We start from the raw sequence: 25272 nt of genomic DNA, 5'->3' as shown, positions 1-25272 counted from the left end.
TGTGAAAAAGGAATGATGGAGAATCATTGATTTCAAATTTTTTGTTGCAATGTAATGAATGCCACTCCAGACTATAGCAATCACATTAAAGTGGCTGCTGGACTGCCTCCCTGGAAAATTTATAACAGAGACATTTGCCTTAAATGATAGCATCACCATTGAAGCATCCAAAACACTGAGATGGGAAATTGTTTTCAGATCAATATTGAGGTTATATTTCTGGACAATGTGGCTCTGGTAAAAAATATGAAAGAAATGGGTTAATCTCCTCTACCCCACCTCAGCACTTCTCTTTGTTCCTCTTTCCTGCTTCAGCTGCACCCTCCCTACAAACTTCCTCCAAGTTCATTGAAGTGTCCTCCAAACTTCCGTGACATTTGAATAAATATTCCTACAATTAAGAAGTGACCTGCTCCCCGTGTCCGAGCCTTGGTATTTCTCCCATACAATATTGCCATTGAATAGTTTGCGTTTTTAATTATCTAATCTGGCCATCTGCCATGTGCATCCATGAAGTCAGGCACTTTCCCAAGTCAGAGACCTGGAAATAATCCTGACCTTATTTTGTCCAAATCTTTAACTAAACTCAGAACTATTAAAGGAGCAGGAAAGAAAAATGAATAAAATTAATTTTTCAGCAAAACAGCCACTGGTGACTAATCTGACATTAAGCTTCAGTGAATTTGAGCAATGACAAATTCCTACATCAGGGCTCCGAATCAAACTTTGAGTTACAAGCTGTGCTTGTGAGGGTTGAATTGTCAATAGTCTGTAAAGAGCTTGAGTTTCTTTGTCAGAGATGAGGAAGTTAAACTTAAATCGTCTCTTTTGGGATATTTATTGTCTGTCCCAGTGCAGAGGTTCTTTATTTGACATCTTTACATCTCATCTACCCACTGGCTCCCCCTCACAGCCAAAAATCCCAATGTTGATAAGAGTGCCAAAAATTAAAATTGTGATCACATGCACAATTAAAATGATTTATTTGGTGTTTTGTGACCAGTTGCAGCTGTGAAAATGTTGACATGTCACACTGTGTAGTGGGTGGAATCCTAAGTTTGTCAGAAACTGAAAGAGTAATTGACAAGTAAATTTGATGTGACGTCAGATTAAACCTGTTGTACAGTATTTGGGATCTAATACTGTGAAAGGAAACTGTTGGGATTTGCTGTAAGATTATGTCAGGGTTGCTTCAGGAAGATACCCCAATTGGCAGTGCAGTGAGCACCAGTCCAGACAATAGCAATCACATGAAGCAACTGCTTGACTGCTTCTGCAATGTTTGGCTTATTTTGGGAGGTGAGATAATGTTGAATTAGCATAAGGCTTTCAAAGCTTTTCAGTGGTAGATTGAATTTTGCTTGTCTTTCAGTATTTAGTTCTTGCATAGCCCAGAAACAACTTTCAACAAGGGTGAAATACTGAAGAAATGGCTTTCTCTCCTTTTTGCCCTGCTCTGTCTCTTCCAAGCCCCACCCCAGGACTGCCTCAATATGAAGACCTGTGGGCATCCTGTGGAAGTCAAAACAATCCATCTCTCAAGACTGTGATTTTTTTGTGTTGAATTGGGTTGGATTTAATTCTGGACGAGTTTGCCTGTTCTAAATGACTTAATTTGTCCTCTTTGATCAATTGCAGTTTTGGAAATGTTGACAGTGCAAATGGTGAGGAAAATGGAAGTTGTGGTTCTTTAGGATCCAGCGAAATAATTGCTAAGTAAGTTTAACTGCATGCATGACAAAGTGAATCATTATTCAGAATATGACCAAGCGGTAGGAAATGGCTGGGGAGCTAGCAGTTTGTGCAATGTTGTACAGCCATCAAATGGTAATAGCCCAGAGACAATGATTTGATAATGTTTGTACCAGCTCTCAAAGAGGGACTTGCCGATGTTCAGTCCTAAATCCCTTTACTGTGTAACACTGCGAAACATCTCCTTTCGAAAATTGTAGCTCACTTTTGAAGACCCCATTTGAAGCTGCATCCACCACACTATTAGGTCGAGCTTTTCAGTTCCTAAATAGGCTATTTAATAAAAAATCCTTGTCACCATTGGTTCTTCTTGCTGATCATCTTAAATCAGTGTCCTTTTCTTCTTAAGCCTTCTGTCACAAGGAACCGATTGTTCTTATCCATTCTAACCAAATCCGTCATGATTTTGGACACTTTTAAAACCACTTTTTAGTCTTCTCCAAGAGCAGCCGGAGCTTCTTCAGCCTCTCCACAGGGCTGTCTAGTTTTCATCTCTGGTAATATTTTTTGTGAATGTTTTGTGCACCCTCTCAAATCCCTTCCTGAGGTGTGGTTGGTAAATACCAGAGTTGAAGGCAAATCAGGAGTATTTTTAAATAAACATTTGTCAGAACATATTTGTTTTTCATACAATGCTCCAATTTTTAAAGTTCAGAATCCTGATGATATCTTCAACCTGCACTACCACTTCTATAATTATTGTGCACACACATACACACACTATCGATCAAATATCAGACATGGATCATTTCAGGAAGCACCATATCATAAGATATTTATTTTGGCTCCAGAAGAGAGGAAGGAACAATCCAGAATAATTTTGATTTGGAGGAGGTCCAACTTCAAAAGGAGCAAGAAGGTGTTTGCTGCAAGTAAATTTGAACACAAGTTCAGGCATTTACTGACATGAAACAGCAGTCTGTCTTACAGCAGGAGGTTGTTTAGTGACAGTCTCAGAATGTTCCCACAAGCAGGAGAGAGTAGCAAATGGTACAAATGATGAGGATTATTGATGACCCCAATATGTACAGAGTGAAATATAGGTACTTCAGAAGGGAAGTGTAGAAGGAAAGGAGACTGGCAAACATTTTCAGGTGCCTTGCAGCATTCAGTAATCTCTTGCTAAATGTGGATTTGCATGTGTAAGAGATTTAAAGTTCCCACAAAAAAATGTGCCATATTAATGCAGTCAGAATGATTTCACGGGCAATACACAACTGTTCTAATTTTCAAAATGAAAAAAAGAGTTGTGGAAATCCCAGTGTGTGACATTCATTCTGCTTCCCCGACATTTACATTAGATTTTATTTTCTCGAAGATGAACTTCTAACTATTTTGAGCCCCCCCATTTCCTGCAGGAATCCTTGACAACATCCTGTGATGAACTTGTTTGTTTACGACAAGGCAAAGCAATCCTTCGGTTCTCCTGTTTTGTGCCCCTATCCCCTTCCAATATCCCTGATCCCAAATGGTGGCACAAATCATGATTAAGCACCCCGCTAGTGGTTTGGGACAGAAGTGAATAAAACAGACTCACAAAACATCATGCAGAAGCCGGTGGCCACGTATTTCTGATTAATTTTTCGCAATAATGAAGTGATTTTGATCCAGTACAACACAAAGTTTAAAAAATGCGGTGAATGAGTTAGGATGACGACTAGACTTTGGTATTAAAGATAAACAGTGATGTTGACTTCCTTCCATACTTTTTATGTAGTTTGGAGCTTCCTGAAACAATGTTTGGGATGTATAAGTTACTGCATGCAGTGAATGGAAAATTGTTATTGTCATTGAAAAAAGTCTGTCAATTTCTGTCAGTCTGTGTTGGGCATAACAATCAAAGTTTGGAAGCTGAATGCAGTATGAGGAGCCTTTTTGCAAAACTGAAATGTTGGTCAAATGAATGTCTGTTTACAACTGAAATATGCAGGAGTACCGCAATTCTGTAATAGTGGGTGAAATGTTTTTCAAATGGCATTAGTGATGTCACCTCTTGTCACCTCAGTTTTTTTTAATACATTATTTTTCTAAATGTTGGTGAGTATTTAACAGTTTATGCAATTCACAAATTTTTTTTGGGGTAACTGATCAAAACTTAGTTCGGGGACAAAGCGATTCTCACCACTGCTGACCTTCTATTGATGTGCCTCTGACATTACAGGGACACTCCAGGGATGAAAAGTTTCACAAATGCGCTATGCTTATAAAATTTGAGAAGATCAGCAAATAACCAGCGGTGATTAGATTTTTCTTCAAAGCAGTAAGCTAATGAGCTGGCTTTCATGAACCCAGTGGATTGCAGAAATCGATCCAGCTGGACCTTTCAAAAGGGAATTTGGGTTTCTCTTTTTGCCTGTGGCCAAAATATTCTCTTTCTTTGCCCAAGTAAATAAATGTTCCAGCAGAATAATTCCACCAATAAGCTTTTGAGTTTTAAAGAAAAAGATGACCCATACTTGCCCTCGAATTTTAAACATGACAGCTCACTCATGTGTCTCACATTATCTCTCAGAGGTTCAATAGTGCATAAAGATTCTTTGCAGGTTATTACTTTCTTATTTGCTTTTGTGCTATGCCTGTAGTCATCTTTGATGATGGTATTCTTTTAAAGGTCAAGTGAAAAATTTGTAAAACCAAGGAATCTCAGCAAAATGTGGTTTGTTGAAATTTGAGGAGGTTGGTTCTCATTAAACTGTGAGATAGCTCTGGTTAAGACAATCATCTGTTATATTTACTAACTCCTCCTTTCACAGTGTAGCTGTTTATTACTTTGGCTGCTTAGATCTCTAACTTGTCCATTGTCTTTTGGTGAAAGTCTCCATCTGCAGGGAGATTCTTGGAGTTTTTAAAAAGTCGAGAACAAAATGGCTTCCATGCCATTCGAAAGTTCAAATCCATTTTACCAATTGGACAGATGTTGTGTTTAAGATTAGTGTTTGAGTCAACCATTTTAATTCGGCTAAAAGATCATCATAATTCAATGGATGCTAATAGTATCCATTCACCTTACACACATCCCACATTTCAGGATTTTCCTATATCCGTAGTGAAAGGGAGAAACAGGCTGACTCAATGCTACAGTTATTTTGGTTTTCTGTAATTCGATCCAAGGAATTCATCCCTTTTTGCATGAGTGTTCTCATTTACTGAGGTGTTTATTTGAGACAGCGAATTAACTGGAGCTCAAAATTGTTTGGATCACATAATTTCAATATAATTTTAATAATCTGTTTCTGCCCAAGTTTTCCAAGTATTGACGAACAGTCGATGACTTACGAAGGAATGAATTTATGACTGACAGATTTGCTGAAGAGACAAAGATGCATTAAAAAAATAACCTCAGAGAAGGTTGGAATACTGCAGAGAAAGAGAGGTTGAGCAAGTAGTCAAAGATCTGACAAAAGACAATAGTACATGGGTAAATTTGAAGTCCATTTTGGTAGGAAGAATAGCAGTTTTTATTATTGAAGGAGATTGCATAGCTCTGATTTAGAGTGGATTCTGGGTATCCTCATGCATGAATCACAAATTGCTTATGTACAGATACATTAAGTAATCAGGAAAGCAAATAAATGTTTTCATGTTATCATGAAGGAATTTAAGCACTAAAGTAGGGATCACTGGTGAGCCCATATCGTGAATGATATTCTTTGTATTGGTCAGTCTTTTTTAAGGACGGACGTAAATATATGAGAGGCAGTTCAGAGCAGGTTTATCAGAATAATAAAGAGACTAAGTGACTTGCCTCACAAGGAAAATTTGCATAGGCAAGTCTTGCATCAGTCGATGTTTAGGGAGGAAGGTACAATGTGATTGAAAGAAAAAAACCTGAGCATTTGTACAGGGTAGATATGGAGACAATGTTTCCTTTTACAGAAGAGCCTAGAATGAAGGGTGAGTGTCTAAAATTCAGTGGTTGTCAAATTAAAACAGTGATTTTTAAAAAATCTCAAAATGTGGATATTCTTTTAAGTTTTCTTCCTGTAATGATGGTAAAAGCAGAGCACTGGAATATTGTAAATGCAAAGATAAACAGATACTTGTTGAGAGAGAAGGGGTGAAAGGTCATTAGGAGAGGCAGGAATGTAGATTTGAAATTACGATCAGATGAGACAAAACCACATTGAATGTTTTACTCTTCTCTGTGGCAGGGGATGAGGCAGGTATGCTGTAAAATGCCAAATTGGAGTTTCAATGCAAAGTTTTAACAAACTTGGTAATCAAGGCTTCAAATGCCGAAACCCTGAACGTTCAGATGTTTTTCAGTGGCTGAATGCAAATTGCAGATTCAAGCTTGTTTAAAATCACTTAGTTTGTGCTGTCTGACCAATTGCAGATATGGAAGCTTTGACACCTCAGAGGCAGAAGAGATTCCAGTAATCGATTCAGTGAGCACAAAGTAAGCTTTAGTCTAATGTGTGACTTAATTAAGTTTCATCCAAAATACAACAATGTTAAAAAACCTGCTGGCACTTCCTGTAAGATCTGTGGAGGGCCTTCCTCCCACAGCAATGCAGCAAACACTAGACAGCAGCAGTCACATGAACAAAGTTGTTTGATTGTATCAAAAATCTACACAGATTTTGTTTGTTTAAAAAGAAAAGTTGTATCAACAGAAAAGATCCAGAAGTGTTCAGTGAAAAATTGCTTATCCATTCACTATTCAGATCTCCATTTGTCGCCAAACATTTAGATAGCTGAACTCTAAATTAAGGATACAACACGTCGAAGAATTGAGGTTCCGACCTCCTCCCCTCCCCTCAGTCTGCCTGTGCTGTCTTTCAAATCTCCTGTGAAGGTTTTGAAGAAAAACCTACTGCTGTCCATGAACACACTAAACCTGGAGGGTGATCTTTTTCATAAAAACAGTTGACAAAAGGATGAAATAGAGGCAGAGCTGCAATCTTTTCTTTGCTGTCATTACAGTTGGCATTGCCGAGCTTATACAAAAGAGATTTGCAGGCCAATGTCCACTGCAGGAGCTGAGGAACTCTAATATTTACCAGAGAGACAGACAGACACAAGTGGCTGTCAGCTGGTGACGTGATTCATGCCCAGTGAGTCATTAAACCAGCTACTTTGCCCACCGCTGACAATACAGTATAATGGTGCAAAAGAGAGTTCAGTTTTCCTCCTGAATTCCCCTCCACTTTGCCAAGAATGTCATGTCTCAGGCCAAGGCCAGTTGACTTGGGACATTAAGCCCTGTATGTAGAGACGCTGTCTGAAGTTCTTCACTGGAAAGTTGGTTGCCTTTCTATATTTGGGCCTGGAGCTCTTTGTTTGAGATATTTGTAGACTTTGCAACAAATATAAAATGTTGAAGAAATGGATTTGTTGCATCCTTCTCTCTCTCTCTCTCCCTTTACTTCCACACTCCAGTCTCACGGTCTTATCCTGCAAACTATCGTTGAGGGTTTTGGGGAGACCAATCACCATATTCTGTAGTTGCGTCTTGACCCGTTGTTAGAAAATTAGCTGTCAATGGCACGAAATGCCGACTCAATGTCTTTCAGGTGTATGAAGATAATTTTCTTGTTGATGTGGATGTTTGCTCAAATTTACTTGATAACACTTTTAGGACCATTTGCAGATCACCTGACAGTGCAAACTACAAGGTAGATGGGAGACCGTGCACTCTAAAATCTGTCATGAAAGAGTAAATTTGAATACAAAAAGTGGTTAAGGTTTTGCTTTATTCAGAGTACAAGGAATACAAAGGAAACTGCCGATGAGCTGAGAATTACTGGGTACAAGGATTTATTTAAAATGACATTCTTCACAACTAATTTCAGCAGCGGGAACAATGCTAACATTCCGAGCTGTGAGGAGGTTGAAAATCCAATTCCTCCAGAGACAGTTGCTGAGATCAGAAAGTAAGTATTGATCCAATGTGTGAGGAAATGATGCTTTAATCAGAATACAACTATGTGAAGGGCAACTGCTGGAGGTCTGGCATTTTCAGGAACATTACGTAGAGGCTATCTCCCGAAACTGAGCAGCATCTGTGGAGAGAAAGCAGAGTGGGCGCTTTGAGTTGAGGTTCCCCTGTTCAGAACTTTGCATCTCTGAAGAAGTGTCGCTTGGCTCAACTTGAACTCTGTTTTCTGTCTGCAGATGCTGCAAAACCTGTAGAGTTTCTCCAGCAACGTCTGCCTTTCTTTCAGATTGTCTGCGTCCGTAGTTTGTTCTTTTACATTAAAGAAACAGTTGGCTGTTGTTCTAATATTTGCTCTGTTCCTAGTGTTGTAAAAAGAAATTTTAGATGGAAGCTTGTGGTTCATGCTGCAGGCCTTCTGCTGGATCTGAAACCTGGAGGCCTTGGCCGATTCCAACGGTAACCAATACAGAGATTGCTGCCGGCGTTACTCACCAGTTGACGGTTTGGCTCAGTTTTGACAGCTGCTGGTCCAGAGAAAGGGATGGCAGATCAGCATCTTTCTCAGCCCAACTGTTAATGCTGATTGTCACTGAGGTTGTGTAGGTGGGCGCCATCAGGGAAATGAGGGAGGCAGTCCTTAGAAGTCAAGGAGAGTCCAGGTGTCAAAGAGAACGGGCCCATGTCAATATAGCTTTGCAATGTGTTGGTGGCAAACCCCCTCCCTGCCATTATCCTAATCCTCTCACTTCCAATTTAATTGCCAGTGAATAATTGGGCATGCATTACACACGATCTTTAATGGAATGTTTCTTTTCCAAACATTGGACTATGCCATGCAGGTAAACGTATTGAAAAACTTGACTCTCTAACTCTCTGCTTTCCAGTGTTATTACATGCCCCACCTCCCCCCATTGCCCAAAAATAAACAGACCGTGGTGTTCTGAAAACTTGTGTGAAAGGTGAAATTCCTTCTTCCTTGCAGCTTCCCCCCAGCTACTCTTCCAGACTCAGTCACAATCACTTGTATACCACCAGTTAAAACTTGGAGGGGGAAAACAAATCACGATCTATTGTAGTTATACACATCAGAAATGTTGCCTGTTTAACAAATCCAGTTGATAAGTACTTGAAAACTTGAGAGGGCTTCTCATTTGAAGAGTGGTTGAGGGTTTTGGTTCTGTACAGGATGGAGTTTAGAAGGATGGGTTGGAATTTCGTTGAAACTTACAGCATACTGAGAGGCCTGGAAGGATTGCACGTGGAACGGAGAAGATGCTTCCACGAGTAGGAGAGATTAGGACATGCGGGCACAGTCGTGGAGTGAAGAGACCAACCATTAGAACTCAGGTCAGAAAGAATTTCTTCAGTCAAGGAGTGGCTAATCTGAGGAAAACATTGCAGGAAGCCATGGAGGCCAAGTCATTAGGTCTATTTAAGATAGAGAGAGAGAAGCATTCTTGATTAATAAGAGGATCAAGGTTTCGAGAAGAAGGCTGGAAATTGGGCTTGAGAAAGATCTCAGCCAGAATCAAATGGCAAAACAGACTCAGTAGGCCGAATGAGCTATTCCTGCCCCCAAAACTTATGGCCTTATGGATTCCACATGAAATTTTTCAATGTTCGTTTTGTAAGGAAGCCATTTCTGGGTGCAAGTGCTTGTTTACAATGTCTTTAATTTTTGCCTTATATAGTCAGGAAGGCAAATGTAATGTTGGCATTTATTTTGAAAGGACTTGAATGTAACAGCAGGGCTGTACCTCTGAGGCTTTATGAGGCTCTGGTCAGGCCATACTTGGAGTACTGTGTACAGACTTGGGCCCCGTATCTCAGGAAGTATGCACTGTACCTGGAACGGGTTCAGAGGAGGTTCATGAGAAAGGTCCAGGGAATGGAAAGCTTAAAATATGAGGAACATTTGAGGACTGTGAGACTACACTCATTGGAGATTAGATGGATGAGGGGTATCTAATTGAAACTTTCAGAATACTGAATGGCCTGGACAGAGTGGATGTTGGGAAGATGCTTTCATTGGTAGGAGAGACTAGGACCCAAGGGCCCACATTTAGAATAAAGAGGAGATCTTTTCAAATGGAGATTTGGAGAAACTTTTTCAGCCAGAGAGTGTTGAATTTGTGAAAGTCACTGCCACAGAAGGCTGTGGGGGCCAGGTCATTGAGTACATATAAACTGAGACAGATTATCGAGGGGATTAAGGGTTATGGGGAGAAAGCAGGAGAATGGTGTTGAGGAACTTATCACACATGACTGAATGGCAGAACTGACTCAATGGGCCGAATGGCCTAATTTCTGCTCCAATGTCTGATGGTCTTATGGTCTTAATGAATTGCAGGTCCAAAACCTTTGACAGCCCAAACTCTGATAAAGTTGAAGAACCAAGTTCACCGAAAGCGACTGCAGAAAATTCAAAGTAAGTTTCTTCCTTCTGTGCTTCATTCGTAATACATACCATGAAAAGAAATTGCTGTGAATATAGTAGCTCTTGAAAGATTATGTCGCCATTCGAGACGATAAAAATCACATTAAAGAAACAGCTTTATTCCCTCCGAGGCCATTGCCAGTAATTAAATCAATGACACATTTCAGCCTTTGATCTATAGAAAACATTCAAAAATGTTCAGTGAAAATTTGATTGGCCCTCAACATCCAGACCTTGGTGGTCTAACTTGCAACAATGCTAAACTGCGAAACCTCCCACCTCCCCTCAAATGCACCAGCCTATGTAACTGGAGTGACCGACATAGTTTCTCTGAAAATTTGGAAAGCAAACCATCCAGTGTAGTCATTCATCTGGACTTTAACCGAATGAGGACTTGAAATACTGAGCATTTTGGGCTTCAAAATTTATTTTCAGTGTTTATAAATCAGTTGTAGATGCAAATCCTTTTCTTAATTTGTGCTTCATGAGCACTTGCAGCTGCAGATATTTTGGCCGTATAGATTGTCGGGTGGGTGGGAATCAAAGTTTGCCAGGCATCTGTGTAACCATGAGGAAGCAAGGTTGATCGGAAATAATTTTGATGTGTTTTAATTCTGCTTCATTTGGAATGCAGCAGTGTGAAAAGAGAATGATGGGGAACCATTGATTTCTTCAAAATTTTTAGTGCAATGTGATGAGTGCCACTCCAGACGAGAGCAGTCACAAATTACAATCCGACCCCACCACCCAAGACATTTTTCCATCCCCTCCCCTGTCTGCTTTCCGGAGAGACCACTCTCTCCGTGACTCCCTTGTTCGCTCCACACTGCCCTCCAACCCCACCACACCCGGCACCTTCCCCTGCAACCGCAGGAAATGCTACACTTGTCCCCACACCTCCTCCCTCACCCCTATCACAGGCCCCAAGATGACATTCCACATTAAGCAGAGGTTCACCTGCACATCTGCCAATGTGGTATACTGCATCCACTGTACCCGGTGCGGCTTCCTCTACATTGGGGAAACCAAGCGGAGGCTTGGGGACCGCTTTGCAGAACACCTCCGCTAGGTTCGCAACAAACAACTGCACCTCCCAGTCGCAAACCATTTCCACTCCCCCTCCCATTCTCTTGATGACATGTCCATCATGGGCCTCCTGCACTGCCACAATGATGCCACCCGAAGGTTGCAGGAACAGCAACTCATATTCCGCCTGGGAACCCTGCAGCCATATGGTATCAATGTGGACTTCACCAGTTTCAAAATCTCCCCTTCCCCTACTGCATCCCTAAACCAGCCCAGTTCATCCCCTCCCCCCACTGCACCACACAACCAGCCCAGCTCTTCCCCCCCACCCACTGCATCCCAAAACCAGTCCAACCTGTCTCTGCCTCCCTAACCGGTTCTTCCTCTCACCCATCCCTTCCTCCCACCCCAAGCCGCACCCCCAGCTACCTACTAACCTCATCCCACCTCCTTGACCTGTCCGTCTTCCCTGGACTGACCTATCCCCTCCCTACCTCCCCACCTACACCCTCTCCACCTATCTTCTTTACTCTCCATCTTCGGTCCGCCTCCCCCTCTCTCCCTATTTATTCCAGTTCCCTCCCCCCATCCCCCTCTCTGATGAAGGGTCTAGGCCCGAAACGTCAGCTTTTGTGCACCTGAGATGCTGCTTGGCCTGCTGTGTTCATCCAGCCTCACATTTTGTTGTCTTGGAATCTCCAGCATCTGCAGTTCCCATTATCTCTCTCACAATAAAGTGTCTGCTGGGCTGCCTCCCTGGAAAATTTATAACAGAGACAGTTGTCTAAAATAATAGCATCACCATTGAAGCATCCAAAACACTTAGATGGGAAATTGTTTTCAGATCAATATTGAGGTTATATTTCTGGACAATGTGGCTCTGGTAAAATTGCTCAAGAAATGAGTTAATCTCCTCTACCCCACCTCAGCACTTCTCTGTGTTCCTCCTTCCTGCTTCAGCTGCACCCTCCCCACAAACTTCCTCCAAGTTCATTGAAGTGTCCTCCAAATGTCCGTAACATTTGAAGAAATATGTCGTCGATTAAGAATGTGACCTGCTCCCCGTGTCCGAGCCTTGATATTTCTCCCATACAATATTGCCATTGAATAGTTTGCATTTTTAATTATCTAATTTGGCCATTTGCCATGTGTATTCATGGAGTCAGGCACTTTCCCAAGTCAGAGACCTGGAATTAATCCTGAGCTTATTCTGTCCAGATCTTTAACTAAACTCAGAACTGTTAAAGGAGCAGGGTAGAAAAATGATTTTTTTTTCAGCAAAACAGCCACTGGTGACTAATCTGACCTTAAGCTTCAGTGAATTTGAGCAATGACAAATTCCTACATCAGTGCTCCGAATCAAACTTTGAGTTACAAGCTGTGCTTGTGAGAGTTGAATTGTCAATAGTCTGTAAAGAGCTTGTGTTTCTTTTTCAGAGATGAGGAAGTTAAACTTAAATCCTCTCTTTTGGGATGTTTATTGTCTGTCCCAGTGCAGAGGTTCTTTATTTGACATCTTTACACCTCATCTACTGACTCATTCCCCCTCTCAGCCAAAAATCCCAGTGTTGATAAGAGTGCCAGAAATTAACATTATGATAATATGCACAAGTAAAATGATTTATTTGGTGTTTTGTGACCAGTTGCAGCTGTGAAAATGTTGACATGTCACACTGTGTGGTGGGTAGAAACCTAAGTTTGTCAGAAACTGAAGGAGTAATTGACAAGTAAATTTGATGTGACGTCAGATTAATCCTGTTGTATGGTATTTGGGATCTAATACTGTGAAAGGAAACTGTTGGGATTTGCTGTAAGATTATGTCAGGGTTGCCTCAGGAAGATACCCCAATTGGCAGTGCAGTGAGCACCAATCCAGACAATAGCAATCACATGAAGCAACTGCTTGACTGCTTCTGCAATGTTTGGCTTACTTTGAGAGATGGGATAATGTTGAATTAGCATAAAGCTTTCAAAGCTTTTCAATGGTAGATTGAATTTTCCTTGTCTTTCAGTATCAAGTTCTTGCACAGCGCAGGAACGGCTTTCAACAAGGGTGAAATACTGAAGAAATGGTTTTCTCTCCTTATTGCCCTGCTCTGTCTCTTCCAACCCCCACCACAGCACTGCCTCAATATGAAGACCTGTGGGCATCCTGTGGAAGTCAAAAGAACCTGCTCTCAAGACTGTGATTTTTTTGTGTTGAATTGAGTTGGATTTAATTCTGGATGAGTTTGCCTATTCTAAATGACTTAATTTGTCCTCTTTGATCAATTGCAGTTTTGGAAATGTTGACAGTGCAAATGGTGAGGAAAATGGAAGTTGTGGTTCTTCAGGATCCAGCGAAATAATTGCTAAGTAAGTTTAACTGCATGCATGACAAAGTGAGTCATTATTCAGAATATGACAAAGCGGTAGGAAATAGCTGGGGAGCTAGCAGTTTGTGCAATGTTGTACAGCCATCAAATGGTAATAGCCCAGAGACAATGATTTGATAATGTTTGTACCAGCTCTCAAAGAGGGACTTGCCTACGTTCACTCCTAAGTCCTTTTACTGTGTAATACTGCGAAACCTCTCCTTTCGAAAATTGTAGCTCACTTTTGAAGACCTCAATTGAAGCTGCATCCACCACACTATTAGGCAGAGCTTTCCAGTTTCTAATGATGCTATTTTTAAAAAAAATCCTTGTCACCATTGGTTCTTTTTGCTGATCATCTTAAATCAGTGTCCTTTTCTTCTTAAGCCTTCTGTCACAAGGAACCGATTGTTCTTATCCATTCCAACCAAATCCCTTATAATTTTGAACACTTTTAAAATCACTTCTTAGTCTTGTCCAAGAGCAGCCCAAGCTCCTTCAGCCTCTCCACAGGGCTGTCTAGTTTGTCATCTCTGGTAATATTTTTTGTGAATGTTTTGTGCACTCTCTCAAATCCCTTCCTGAAGTGTGGTTGGTAAATACCAGAGTTGAGGGCATATCAGGAGTTTTTTTTATAATGATTAGTCAGAACATATTTGTTTTTCATACAATGCTCCAATTTTTAAAGTTCAGAATCCTGATGATATCTTCAACCTGCACTACCACTTCTATAATTATTGTGCACACACATACACACACACTATCGATCAAATATCAGACATGGATCATTTCAGGAAGCACCATATCATAAGATATTTATTTTGGCTACAGAAAAGAGGAAGGAACAATCCAGAATAATTTTGATTTGGAGGAGGTCCAACTTCAAAAGGAGCAAGAAGGCGTTTGCAGCAAGTAAGGTTGAACACAAGTTCAGGGTAAACTGCAATGAAACAGCAGTCTGTCTTACAGAAGGAGGTTGTTTAGTGACAGTGTCAGAATGTTTCCACAAGCAGGAAATAGTGTCAAATGGTACAAATGATGAGGGTTATTGATGACCCCAATGTGTACCGAGTTAATTATAAGTAGTTCAGAAGGGAAGTGTTGAACTAAATGATGCTGGCAGCTAATGTTAACAGGGAATCCGAATGTCGTCCTCCATTGTGAGCAGTGAAAGGGTCGCAAAAGTGGGGCTAATGGTCATAAATCCACTGTTTAATCTTCACAGAGGTAAGGGCCTGGCTGAGATACTATTCAGAAGAAGTTGATGTCCAATTCACGATGAAAAGTAAATAGTTGAGACAAGGATGAGCTGAGGTTGGACAGCATTTTAGAAATGTGAAAATAAAACAACTGCAGATGCTGGAAAACTGAAACGAAAATGGAAATTGCTGGAAAAGCTAAGCAGGTCTGGCAGCATCTGTGGCGAGAAAGCAGAGTTAACATTTTTGAGTAATTTGAACCACTGAGCTTTTACAGCAATTTCTGCTTTGATTAGAACGGCTGGTTGTCCCTGGTGTTGGTAACTCAGAAGGAAGTGAATTGTAGACAACTGAGGATACTGAGAAAGAAAAAAATAGCTTGAGGCTGCAGTGGCACTTTGCACAACAACCTAATGCTGTTTGAATGCAGGGGTGGTATCAGAGGACTGGAGGATTACAACATGTACTATGTTTATGTTCAAAAGTGTGTGGATAAATCCAGCAACTAGATTCATCTTATTGGTGGGACAGCATCACAGGAACTGTAATCCCAGTCTCAAGCAAGAATACTTGGGGAGCATATGGGCTAACATTTTATGCTGACTCAGAAATCTTCACCATCTGGTGTGTAACCTGTTTAATAAAACCATCTGATGGAGGCTTGTAATTCTGAATCTTCAATTTTCATGGGTATTTTACTGGATTTAACTGAAGATGAAAGGGTTTGCTTGAGGTGTTTTAAATTGTTCTTCATGTTCATTTGCAGCTGTGAAAGCATTGAGTCTGAACACTGTCCGAATTCTGATGAAATTCAGAATTTAAGTTCACCAGAAAAGGGAGCGACAGTCAAGAAGTGAGTTTGATCCAAAATGTGACCATGTTATGCTTCATTTGCAATACAGTAGTGTATAAAGGGAATGGCTGGAGAGCTGGTGGCCATAGGTTGGATAATCAGAAATCTCTTCATGAAGGCAGAGATGTTTCCATGCTGTATGACTCTGTAACACATACCACAGAAACAAAAACACGGATATCATTCCAGATCATGGCACATTGATGAAGAAACAGCTTCTGAGTTCTTTGCCTATTCTCTCCCTAATTCTGAGGAACAAGCAATACAAAGCACAAGCAGCAGTTGCGTGTGAAGGTGTTGAGTTTATCTCAGACTGAAATTTCTGGACTAGTAGCAAATGTAAGCTATTGAAGAAGTGGCTTCACTCCTTGCACCTGCTCCTTTCCCCTGTTACCACCAGCCGCCACCACTGCTGGTGAGCTGCTTTGGCCCTCAAGGGCATTTCTGGTAAACTTCCTGAGGAAATTTAAAGAACGTATTCACTATTTTATGCAGTTTTACATTTAGAGTGTGACCTTGTTTCATAAAGTTAGCTGATCACAGTTTGGGATGCTGAATTTTGAGACTTCATTTTTTTATTTTACGTCTGGCAACCAATTGTAGACCTAAACACCATTTCAATTTGCTTTTTCTTTTGTGGTTTATGATCAATTGCAGAAGCATAGACTTCAACAGATCAAGCTTTCTGGAAGAATATAATTTCAGTCCTGCAGAAAAGGAAACACTAATGAAAATGTAAGTTTGATTTGACATGTAGTGAAATTGTATTTTCAATGTGAAATTTAAGAATGTGAGAAGAATTGCTGGAGAGCCAGAAAGACCTGTAAAATAATGTAGAGCCTTTGTCATGAAGATATAAGGCACCCAGAACAGGATGGCAAACGGCACTCCAACCCATAACAATCACATTCAAGAAGCTAAATAATAACTGAAAGAATCACGGACACTGCAACTCAGGGACAAAAACAAAGTTGTTGGAAAAGCTCAGCATTTCTGGCAACATCTGTGAAGGTAAGAACGGAGTTAATGTTTCAGGTCTGTGTGACCCTTCCAGTTCAGAGGGAGGGTCGCTGGACCCAAAATATTAACTCTGTTTTTGCATTAAAGAAGCTGCTTGCCTTGCATGTCCAATGATTGCATTATTCCTAGAGATTGGCTTGTTAATATTTTTCAGTGTAAATCATCCAAAATTCTTTGTCTTTTGGAATTGTTTGTCGTACATTATCACGCTTTTGGGGTTGTTTATCTCAGATTGTCATTAGTCTAGTTTGTGATAATGATGCATTATTGCAGGAATGGTTTTCCTCTTCACACCACTTTATTAGAAGTTATCCTGCAAACTTCCTGTGAATAGTTGAAACCAAATGATACCGCTATCTAGAGCAGTCAGATACTTGGCAAGTGGTTTGTTTGTGGTGTCCTGACTTTGGTAGCCCTCCGACTCCATGCTGCTGTTGTACGTTTTGCACATAATCGATCTTGAATTAATACTTCCTGAATCTATGAAATCCAAATAATCTCGTGAAATCATTTTTCATGTTTGAAGTTTGTCAACGAAGTGCTTTCAAAGATATTTGACTGTAGAAAGCATCGCACAAATGCATCTCTAGCTGGAATTCTAGTTGTTTTTGAGCTATACCAGATTGCTGAGGTTGTTTTACTGCTCTGAATAAGATTAGATTACCTACAGTGTGTAAACAGGCCCTTCGGCCCAACAGGTCCACACTGTCCCTTGAAGCATCCCACTCAGACCCATTCCCCGAACACGAAGGGCAATTTAGCACACGGCTGATCCACCCAGCCTGCACATCTTTGGACTGTGGGAGGAAACTGGATCACTTGGAGGAAACTCACTCAGACATGGGGAGAATGTGCAAACTCCTCACAGACAGTCGCCCAAGGCTGGAATCAAACCCGGGACCCTGGAGCTGTGAGGTGGCAGTGCTAACCACTGAGCCACCATGCTGCCCTGCATGACACTTTGGCAGCATGGGATTAAAGATGGGATTATTCTGGTTTGTCTGGCCGTTCGATTAAACTCTGTGTTTTTTGATTAAGACAAAAGAACACTTATCCAATAGATTTGAGTGCTGGACTGGACTTGGGGACTTTAAAGTTTGAAATTCTTATCTTTATATATACAGTGATTTATTTTCTTTTGTGCATGGTTTGTTTATTCATTTATTTTGTTTTCTTGAGTTGATATTGTTTGTCATTTTTATAATCAAGAAAGCCAATGCCTGAAGGGCCCAGCACAGATAAATTACTTGTGAGCAAATACAAAGGCAAATTTTTGCAGTATTGCATTGAGAAAAATGGTCAATTTGAGGGAGTGAGGATTTTCAGGGAATATTTTTACTTCAGATGCAATAGCAAGCGTTCACAACTGGGCTGCACTGAAGTTTGAAAGAAAGCTCAAACAATTTATGAAAAATGCAGCAAAGGAAAAATCCCTCTTGTTAATCAAACAAATAGGACACAGTTGGCCAGGCAGCATCAGAGGAGCAGGAAAACTGATGTTTCGGGTCTGGGCCCTCCACCAGAAATTTTCTGAAGAATGGTCCAGACCTGAAATGCCAGCTTTCCTGAGCCCCTAGCCTGCTAGCCTGCTGTGTTCATCCAGTTCCACACCTTGTTATCTCAGACTCCAGCATCAGCAGTACCTACTAACTCAGAACACAGTTGGGATGCCTTGTGCATTGCTATTCACTCTAACCCACCCAGTTGGCTTTTTGGGTAAATGAAACAAAGTTTTAGAAATCTAAGCCACAGGGCTTGGTGGTTATCTGGACATTTTTCTCCAACACCTAGCTATTCATGTCTGGATGAACACAGCTAATTGTGGATACCAAATTGGTCCTGATTAATTTCACAATATTCCTGTACTAATGTCTCAAGAGACATATAGGGATGAAGTGTATGAAGGAACCTAAATTATCCTGATCCCCGATTGAGGACAGTGTAATCCTCATGAAAGTAATGTGCTGGTTTGGCATGTTATTTGGTATGTTAATCTCCTTTTGAATTCAAGTTTTTTGGGTTGAGTAATGTAGAAAAATATCATTTTTGTTTTCTACAGAATAGTAGCTTACAACCTGTCAGTTTGACATTGAAGAAAACACAGATATTTTGGGGGTTGAGTAAAAGCATGGTCAAAACATGGTTTTAAAGGAACATCTTGAGTGAGAGCAGAAGTGGCAGGAACATATCCAGTGAAGTTGTCATCGATGAAACAATTAATCTCAGATGCGCAAGTGGCCAGAATTGAAAAGAAAGACAAAAGTGCACCTGTACATAATTATTTCAATTCTGGAAGACTCTAATACTTTAAGAATACACTTCTCTCCAGTGCCATTGCAATCTAAGTTTATGTTGTGCTCGCTTTAGGAAATGATCCTTTTAGGTGGTGGAAGGATGATAATGAGTAATTAAATGAAATGATGTTGTACACTGCAGCTGATTAGAGGCTTCAGATTACTCAGGAGGGATGTAGTAACTTGTTAATGAATCTATTGGAAACAGAGACTTTAATTCTAGTGGGACGACAGAAAAGTGTTTTGGGTCAAATTTTGGACTCTGCACAGTACTAATTAAGTTCTACCATATTGTCAGCAGGGTAAGGGCTCTTTAGCTCAGCAACCTATTTCCCAGCCACGAAGGCTTTCAGTAGGATATGGAATTTTTTGGTTTTGTGATCTTTTGAATTGATTTTTCTTTCTATATATTTTTGGAGGGTTACTGTTCGAGTGTTTGTAATGTGATCGAAGCATTTCTGAAAGATTCAGGACCAAATGAGCCCAGGCAACTTCCTTAAGTCACATTTCCAGTGTGTTTCAGTTAGTCACTGTTTCCGAGAGGTAACATAACAAATAACATTTCCACAGCCTTGTCCCTCCATCTCTGCAATTTCCTTGTGTCTACTTCAGACGTTTCTCTTTTTTCCTGTCCAGTTTCACTTTTTTGCCTATCCCAGATTATGTTTGTCCTGTTGTTACCAGCCATGGCTTCAGCTGTTTAGACTCTAAAATCTGAAATGCACAGTATGCTTTTCTCCATTTTTTAAAAAGCTGATTAAAAACTTCACCTTTTATCAAGCTTTTCATAATTCTTCTGACCTCACTGAAAAACAATCTCTTGACATTTCCAAAAATGAGTCACTTCATTTCATAATTTGCCATGTTCACTAGTTAATATCATTCAGCATCTTAGCAGTGTGGGCCAGCTGTGTTTTTGAATCATTGCAAAAGAGTACGACCTATGCCAACTGACCTGAAAGCAGATGAAGTCAAAATAGTCCCTCCAGTGTAAACTATTTCTAAGTCGTATATCTTTCTCAAACAACAAGAGGCTATTGCTGCATATGGCACTATGGCTGCCTAGCACTTCCTACACCAACCACTGTTTAACAGGAGTGGAGCTGTTAAAGTCTGAGTGAAGCCCCAATGTCTGTGTGTAATGTTTCACATCATATAATTTCTGTGCTGTAATGATCTATTATGAACGGACTCAAATAAGTGATCATCTGTTTCAGTGTAGGGCTGCAGATAAGGAAATTCCAAATTAAAAACTAGAACAGCACTTTCAGTGTAAAATATTCCATGTAAATTGGGGATGCCAATCAAACAAATGTTTACTTTTTGGAGTCTTTGGAACATCAAAGGTTTCTTCTGCCTATTGCATCATAGACCATAGCTGCAACTCAGTCCATGCTGGCCCACGTTGTCTCTCGGTTGACCAATGTCTGAACTTTAGATTTTTTTTCGAAAAAAACTTTCAATTCTTGTGTTCACATCCTTTCACGTTCTTATTTTGCTTTTGTCTGGAATTATTTTAAGTCCCAAACTTTGCTTGGTACATTTCTGTTCTGCCACGTCCAGTGTGCTGTGTACTTCTTATTTTTTTCATCAGCCCACCACCGTTAGTGCTTCTTCCTGCAGATGTATAGTTTCTTCCTCTAGACATCACCATCTCTCGCCTTTAAGAAACTCATGAAGAGTCACTATGACCAAATGTTTGGACACCTGTTTGAATATCTCCTCCTTTGTCAGTTTTTGAATGGTTAATCTGCTGTGAAGTGCCCTGGGGAGTTTTTCTGTGCAAAGGGTTCGATTTCAGTGGTGTGATGACTTCTCTGTGCCGCTGACGTCTTGTTGCAAAAAAGTAACCATTGATTTACCTGTGAAATAATGCTACGTGGCCTCTCAGTATTAGCCAGGCAGGCAGTTAAAATAAGTGAATTGAAAGCTGACTATGTTGGAGTATTTCATTATTCATCCTCAGCTGGACCCAATTTATCCATGTTACCGAGGTATCCAACTGCTGGCAATGCAACTCCCAGAACAAAGCCAAACAAATCATCATTATCCTTGTGTTTTTCTTTGTTCATCTGATTTGTCCCATTTGACTTTTATAAAGAAGATTTTTTGTTAAAGCTCACTTTCTCTTTACTAGCAAACTCTAAACACCAAGAGGTCCTGCTGGTGTAATAAGTAACCTCAGACACATGTGAAATCACTTTATACGTGAGCCTTAAGCTTACTTGTGCAATCTACCTAGAAGAAAACTTGGAAACATGGCCAACTTGCAGTTTCCATCCATGGCCAGCGTAATTCGAACTTGGACAGTTATTTCTTCATCATTGGGTCAAAGTGCCACACAGCCCCCCTCTGATGGCACAGCAGGATCACCATTGCCATGTGCACTGCAGCAGCTCAAGATGGCAGCTCATATCTCCTGTGTGAGCACGATGACCCCATATTCCAACTTTAATCTATTGCATTTACATTTGTAGAATTAGAAGCTTTTTTCCCACACGTTTTGCTTCCCCGATAAACAGATATAAACTCTGACTTTATTTCCAGTGCTATACCTGAAATTCTTGAAATCTGGCTGGAGGAGTCTGCCGAAGACTTTCGTCAAGTTCCAACTTACTCTTGTCTCCGGAAGGTACTTTGCTACTTGAACCAGACAGTGCCGGGGTCAGATGCTGAACATCGGGCCCAGAAACTCCTGAGTCGGTTTTTGGCGGAGGAAACAGCGGAGAAAGAGATGTTCAGTAAGATTTATAATTATGTTGCAAAAATGTGGTTTTAATTCAGGGTGCCTCCCTACAAGTTTGTGTGCGGCTTGCCCCTCTGTCTCAGGATTTAGTTCATTTTGGTTTCCTTTGACAAGCTTCAAAATTACTTCCAAATTTTTGGGTAAACGAAGTTAATTAAAATTATTGCTGAATGATTACCCCTGTACTACATGATGTACAAGACCAAATTCTGCATAGATTTGATACTCTAATATGGTCCGCTAAGACCCAGCAGCATGTAATACGACTTTCTGGACAATTTCCTTTTGAACTGTTGCCGTCAATGACATTTTATTTTATAATCTGATGTAATAAGTTTGCAAGTTATTGTGAAACAATAGATTGTGATTCGGAAGATTTCCTAAAGCTAGAAATTGGGATGGGAATCTGTCATTAAATACAATTTCTTTTGCAATTGAGATGCTCCCAACAAGAGGATTTCAGTGCAATATCATATTAATTTCACCAAATCTAGATTTCGAAGTATGAATATTAGATAACTATTGTAAACCAATGCATGACTTCTATTCACAAGTTTGTGAGATATTTTAGAGCAGTGTGAACTTTGGGCACAAAATAAATGTCTATCTTCACTTGCACAGAAGGCTACCGTAGAAGAGTTAGATTCTATATTGGAGAAGAACACGACCAAACCATCGAACAAGTTGACGAAAAGCTCCTGTCCTACCCATCACGCTTCATTGCAGAGCAGCTGACTTTTATGGATGCTGTGAGTAAACAGGAATCTGGGGCCCAGTCATTCTGAATAAGATATTTCAGTCAGCAGTAGGCATCTGAATCTCTCTGTGTTGTTTAATGCTATTACTGCTCCACCAGTCGTTATAACTGAATTCCCTTCAAAATGCAGTCTTCCAAGATGTTAAAATGTGTTGTTTGACGTGTAACTTCAGTATCTCGCTTGAAATACCTGCCAACTAATACTTCAGCACTTGTCATTTGTTTTGAATGAACGTCATGTGAAATAAGTGACCTGAGAGAGCACTGAAAATCCTTTGTAACTTAGTGTTGAACCTTTACAAAATGAATAGTATTTCAGGGTAAAAGTTTAATTGTTTCATCATAACAGTCACTGTTTCTTCAAGAGTCCAGTGATTTTGTTTGAAGTATCCAGGATGGCAATTTTGTTGTTTTCCCAGAATCTTCTGGAGTGGAATCAGCCACAGGGTATTCCAGTCTCGTCTGCAAGGTGGCTTGATGTCTACCTCTAAAAAATGAGACTCGTAGTTGCTGAATCAAAATTTGAGTTATGTCAAAGTCTGGTCATAGGCTTAGGCTTGAAGTGGAAGTTCAGTGGTCTGTGTGTCAGCATTGGGTGTGACTCTAGAATGTAAGTAGTCCTCTAGGTCTCAAAAATCCCAAGCATATGTTAGTGTTCAGAACAGGGGTGCAGCGATCTCATCTGGAAGTGACCACTTTGTCAAAAGTTGGTTTTGGTTATGGGATAAGAGATAATGGGAACTGCAGATGCTGAAGAACCCGAGATAACAAAGTGCAGAGCTGGGTGAGCACAGTTGCTCCTAAGATGCTGCTTGGCCTGCTGTGTTCCTCCAACTCCACACTTTGTTATCTCAGTTTGTTAAGGGGCAGCTGCTTTTCTGCACAGAGTTCCAAAGGTAACAGTCTGTTTTCACTGCAGTTTCTGTTGCATATGTGTATGTATATACCGACTGGCATTTAGAGTCTAATCATGTGACATAATGATGACAGCAGCCATTTTTGGTGGGCAGCAACCTCGTTGGGTGTCTGTCGAGGAATGTAGCTGCTTTTCTTTTGTTGAATCATAGAGATCTGCAGTGAGGGCTGAGAGTCTTTTTTCAAATCAGTGGTTTGACCTGATGAATCTCAAAGCGGTTTTTTTTGATCCTCATTGCCAGTTCTTTTTTTTTTCCTTTACCGCACAGGTCCAGGGGGCTGAAGCATTAAACAGCAGGAGTTTTATTATGTAGTTTGCTGTCGAGGCAGCAGGGTTACCCTAAGCTATTCCTTGCCAGAAATGATCGATGACATCATTGTGACGTGATCAGACTGTTAAAAGTGAGAGCCCACCATGCTTGCATAAACATGCAACAGTTTCCCACTCGATGGTTTCTGAGCATTCCATTCTATTCCAACCTGTCACAGCCAACTCTGGCTTTGAAAGTGACGAGACTGACAAATTTCTCCATTCTGAATGAGTTTACGGGGATCTGAAGGAACTATTTGCCAGCTGTGTTAACTTTCACTGTTGGGGCATAATTGTTGATGGGAGTTGCTCATCTTGAAGAGGGAGACAGAAGGACATTATGCAATCTGAATGGCCAGTTGACAAGCTTGGACGTTTGGCAATATTCGTGTTCAGCATGAAACCAACAGTGGGGAAGTGTTGACATTGAGATCTGTTGAACCAACAGAGGGCCAGGCTGCCATTGTGTTCTGTCAACCTGCCTTGGTGCGAGAAGTAGACATGATGCAGGGCTGCTATACTGATGCCCAGCCTGTCTAGCCTGTGGGCCACCAGGGCTGAGCATCTGTAGCAGTGACTATTGCCAGCAGAGCCATGCATGATGGTGTGCGTGGAGCCCAGTCAGAGTTGGGTGGAGATAACCAGTGATTTTAAATCTAACCTACAAATAGGAAGCAGATGACTGAAAATTCGAGGGTTTTGATCTGTCTGAATAGCCAATGTGCGCTTGTGTATCAATGTGAGTTTTATGTAGCCAGTCGTTGACAATATAGCACGCAGTTTTAATGTACAATTGCAAACTAGCAGGACGAATGTACCCATGGACGGACAAATCTTGTTTGTCGTTCATTGCTAAAAACATGGCACGACTGATACCTTTACCCTTTGTTTCCTTTTTATTTTTGATCAGGATCTTTTTCGGAAACTTGTGCCCAGCCAATGTTTAGGGTCCATCTGGTCTCAACGAGGGAAGGAAGAAAAACAGCATCTGGTATCAACCGTCCAGGCCACCATTACACAGTTCAATAATGTTACAAAATGTGTCACCAGCACCATATTAAGACCTCAACAGCTGAAACCACGGCAGAGGGCTAAAATCATTGAGAAATGGATTGATGTTGCCCAGGTACACTATTCTTTATTGGTTTTTAGCCTTTGTGACATGTTAAAGTCCACAGTGCATGAAACAACCATGGTGGAAGAGAGCAAGCCATTAACACTATGTGTTGATATGTCCAAGGTTTGAAAGCCTCTTGAACTGGCAAGCAGAATACTTTTCTGAATAAGAGTTGAATGCTTCATGGAAAATCCTAGCATTCATAATTTCTGTAGTGCTGGCTGCTAATAGTTCTTGCCTCAGTTTACAGTTGCATTGAAGTATTAATGTATTTTTTTCTCATCAAAAATATTTATGTGGATAAAAAAGGCAAACTTATTTCAGATTTTTACTGGCCCTTCAAAAATGAAGTTAGTTATTGGGCATTACATAGTGTTATTTGCCTCCCTTCCAAGCTGTAATCAGTCTACGAAACAGTGTACATTTTATTCCCAATGTTCTGCATTCTGTATGCCTACATGACGGCACTTCAGTAACTTGCCTGGTTGTCTGTTTCTTATGTGTTTGCCAAAGGAATTTGTCTCAGCATGTTAGTCAGCAATCGGTAAAAGAGTGAGGATGGGCTGTCAGATCTGATACCAGGTTTGTACTTGTCGCCAACATGTGGCATT

At 40.6% G+C, this 25272-nt stretch overlaps 1 protein-coding gene across 1 annotated transcript in view; it reads left to right on the top strand.

Annotated features, from left to right (window-relative positions):
- The window catches only part of LOC132209878 (ral guanine nucleotide dissociation stimulator-like 1), a 60405-nt gene that overhangs the window by 23317 nt on the left and 11816 nt on the right, over positions 1-25272 (top strand). Inside the window, exons 10-17 of the mRNA XM_059647703.1 lie at positions 9984-10061; positions 13374-13451; positions 14282-14362; positions 15416-15502; positions 16160-16237; positions 21364-21557; positions 22184-22311; positions 24455-24670. Coding sequence (XP_059503686.1) covers positions 9984-10061; positions 13374-13451; positions 14282-14362; positions 15416-15502; positions 16160-16237; positions 21364-21557; positions 22184-22311; positions 24455-24670 — 940 coding nt within the window. The remainder of the gene's footprint in view (positions 1-9983; positions 10062-13373; positions 13452-14281; positions 14363-15415; positions 15503-16159; positions 16238-21363; positions 21558-22183; positions 22312-24454; positions 24671-25272) is intronic.

This window comes from Stegostoma tigrinum, chromosome 8, assembly GCF_030684315.1.
Source record: "Stegostoma tigrinum isolate sSteTig4 chromosome 8, sSteTig4.hap1, whole genome shotgun sequence".
Lineage (NCBI taxonomy): Eukaryota > Metazoa > Chordata > Chondrichthyes > Orectolobiformes > Stegostomatidae > Stegostoma > Stegostoma tigrinum.
This window is presented reverse-complemented; position numbering and strand designations above follow the sequence as displayed.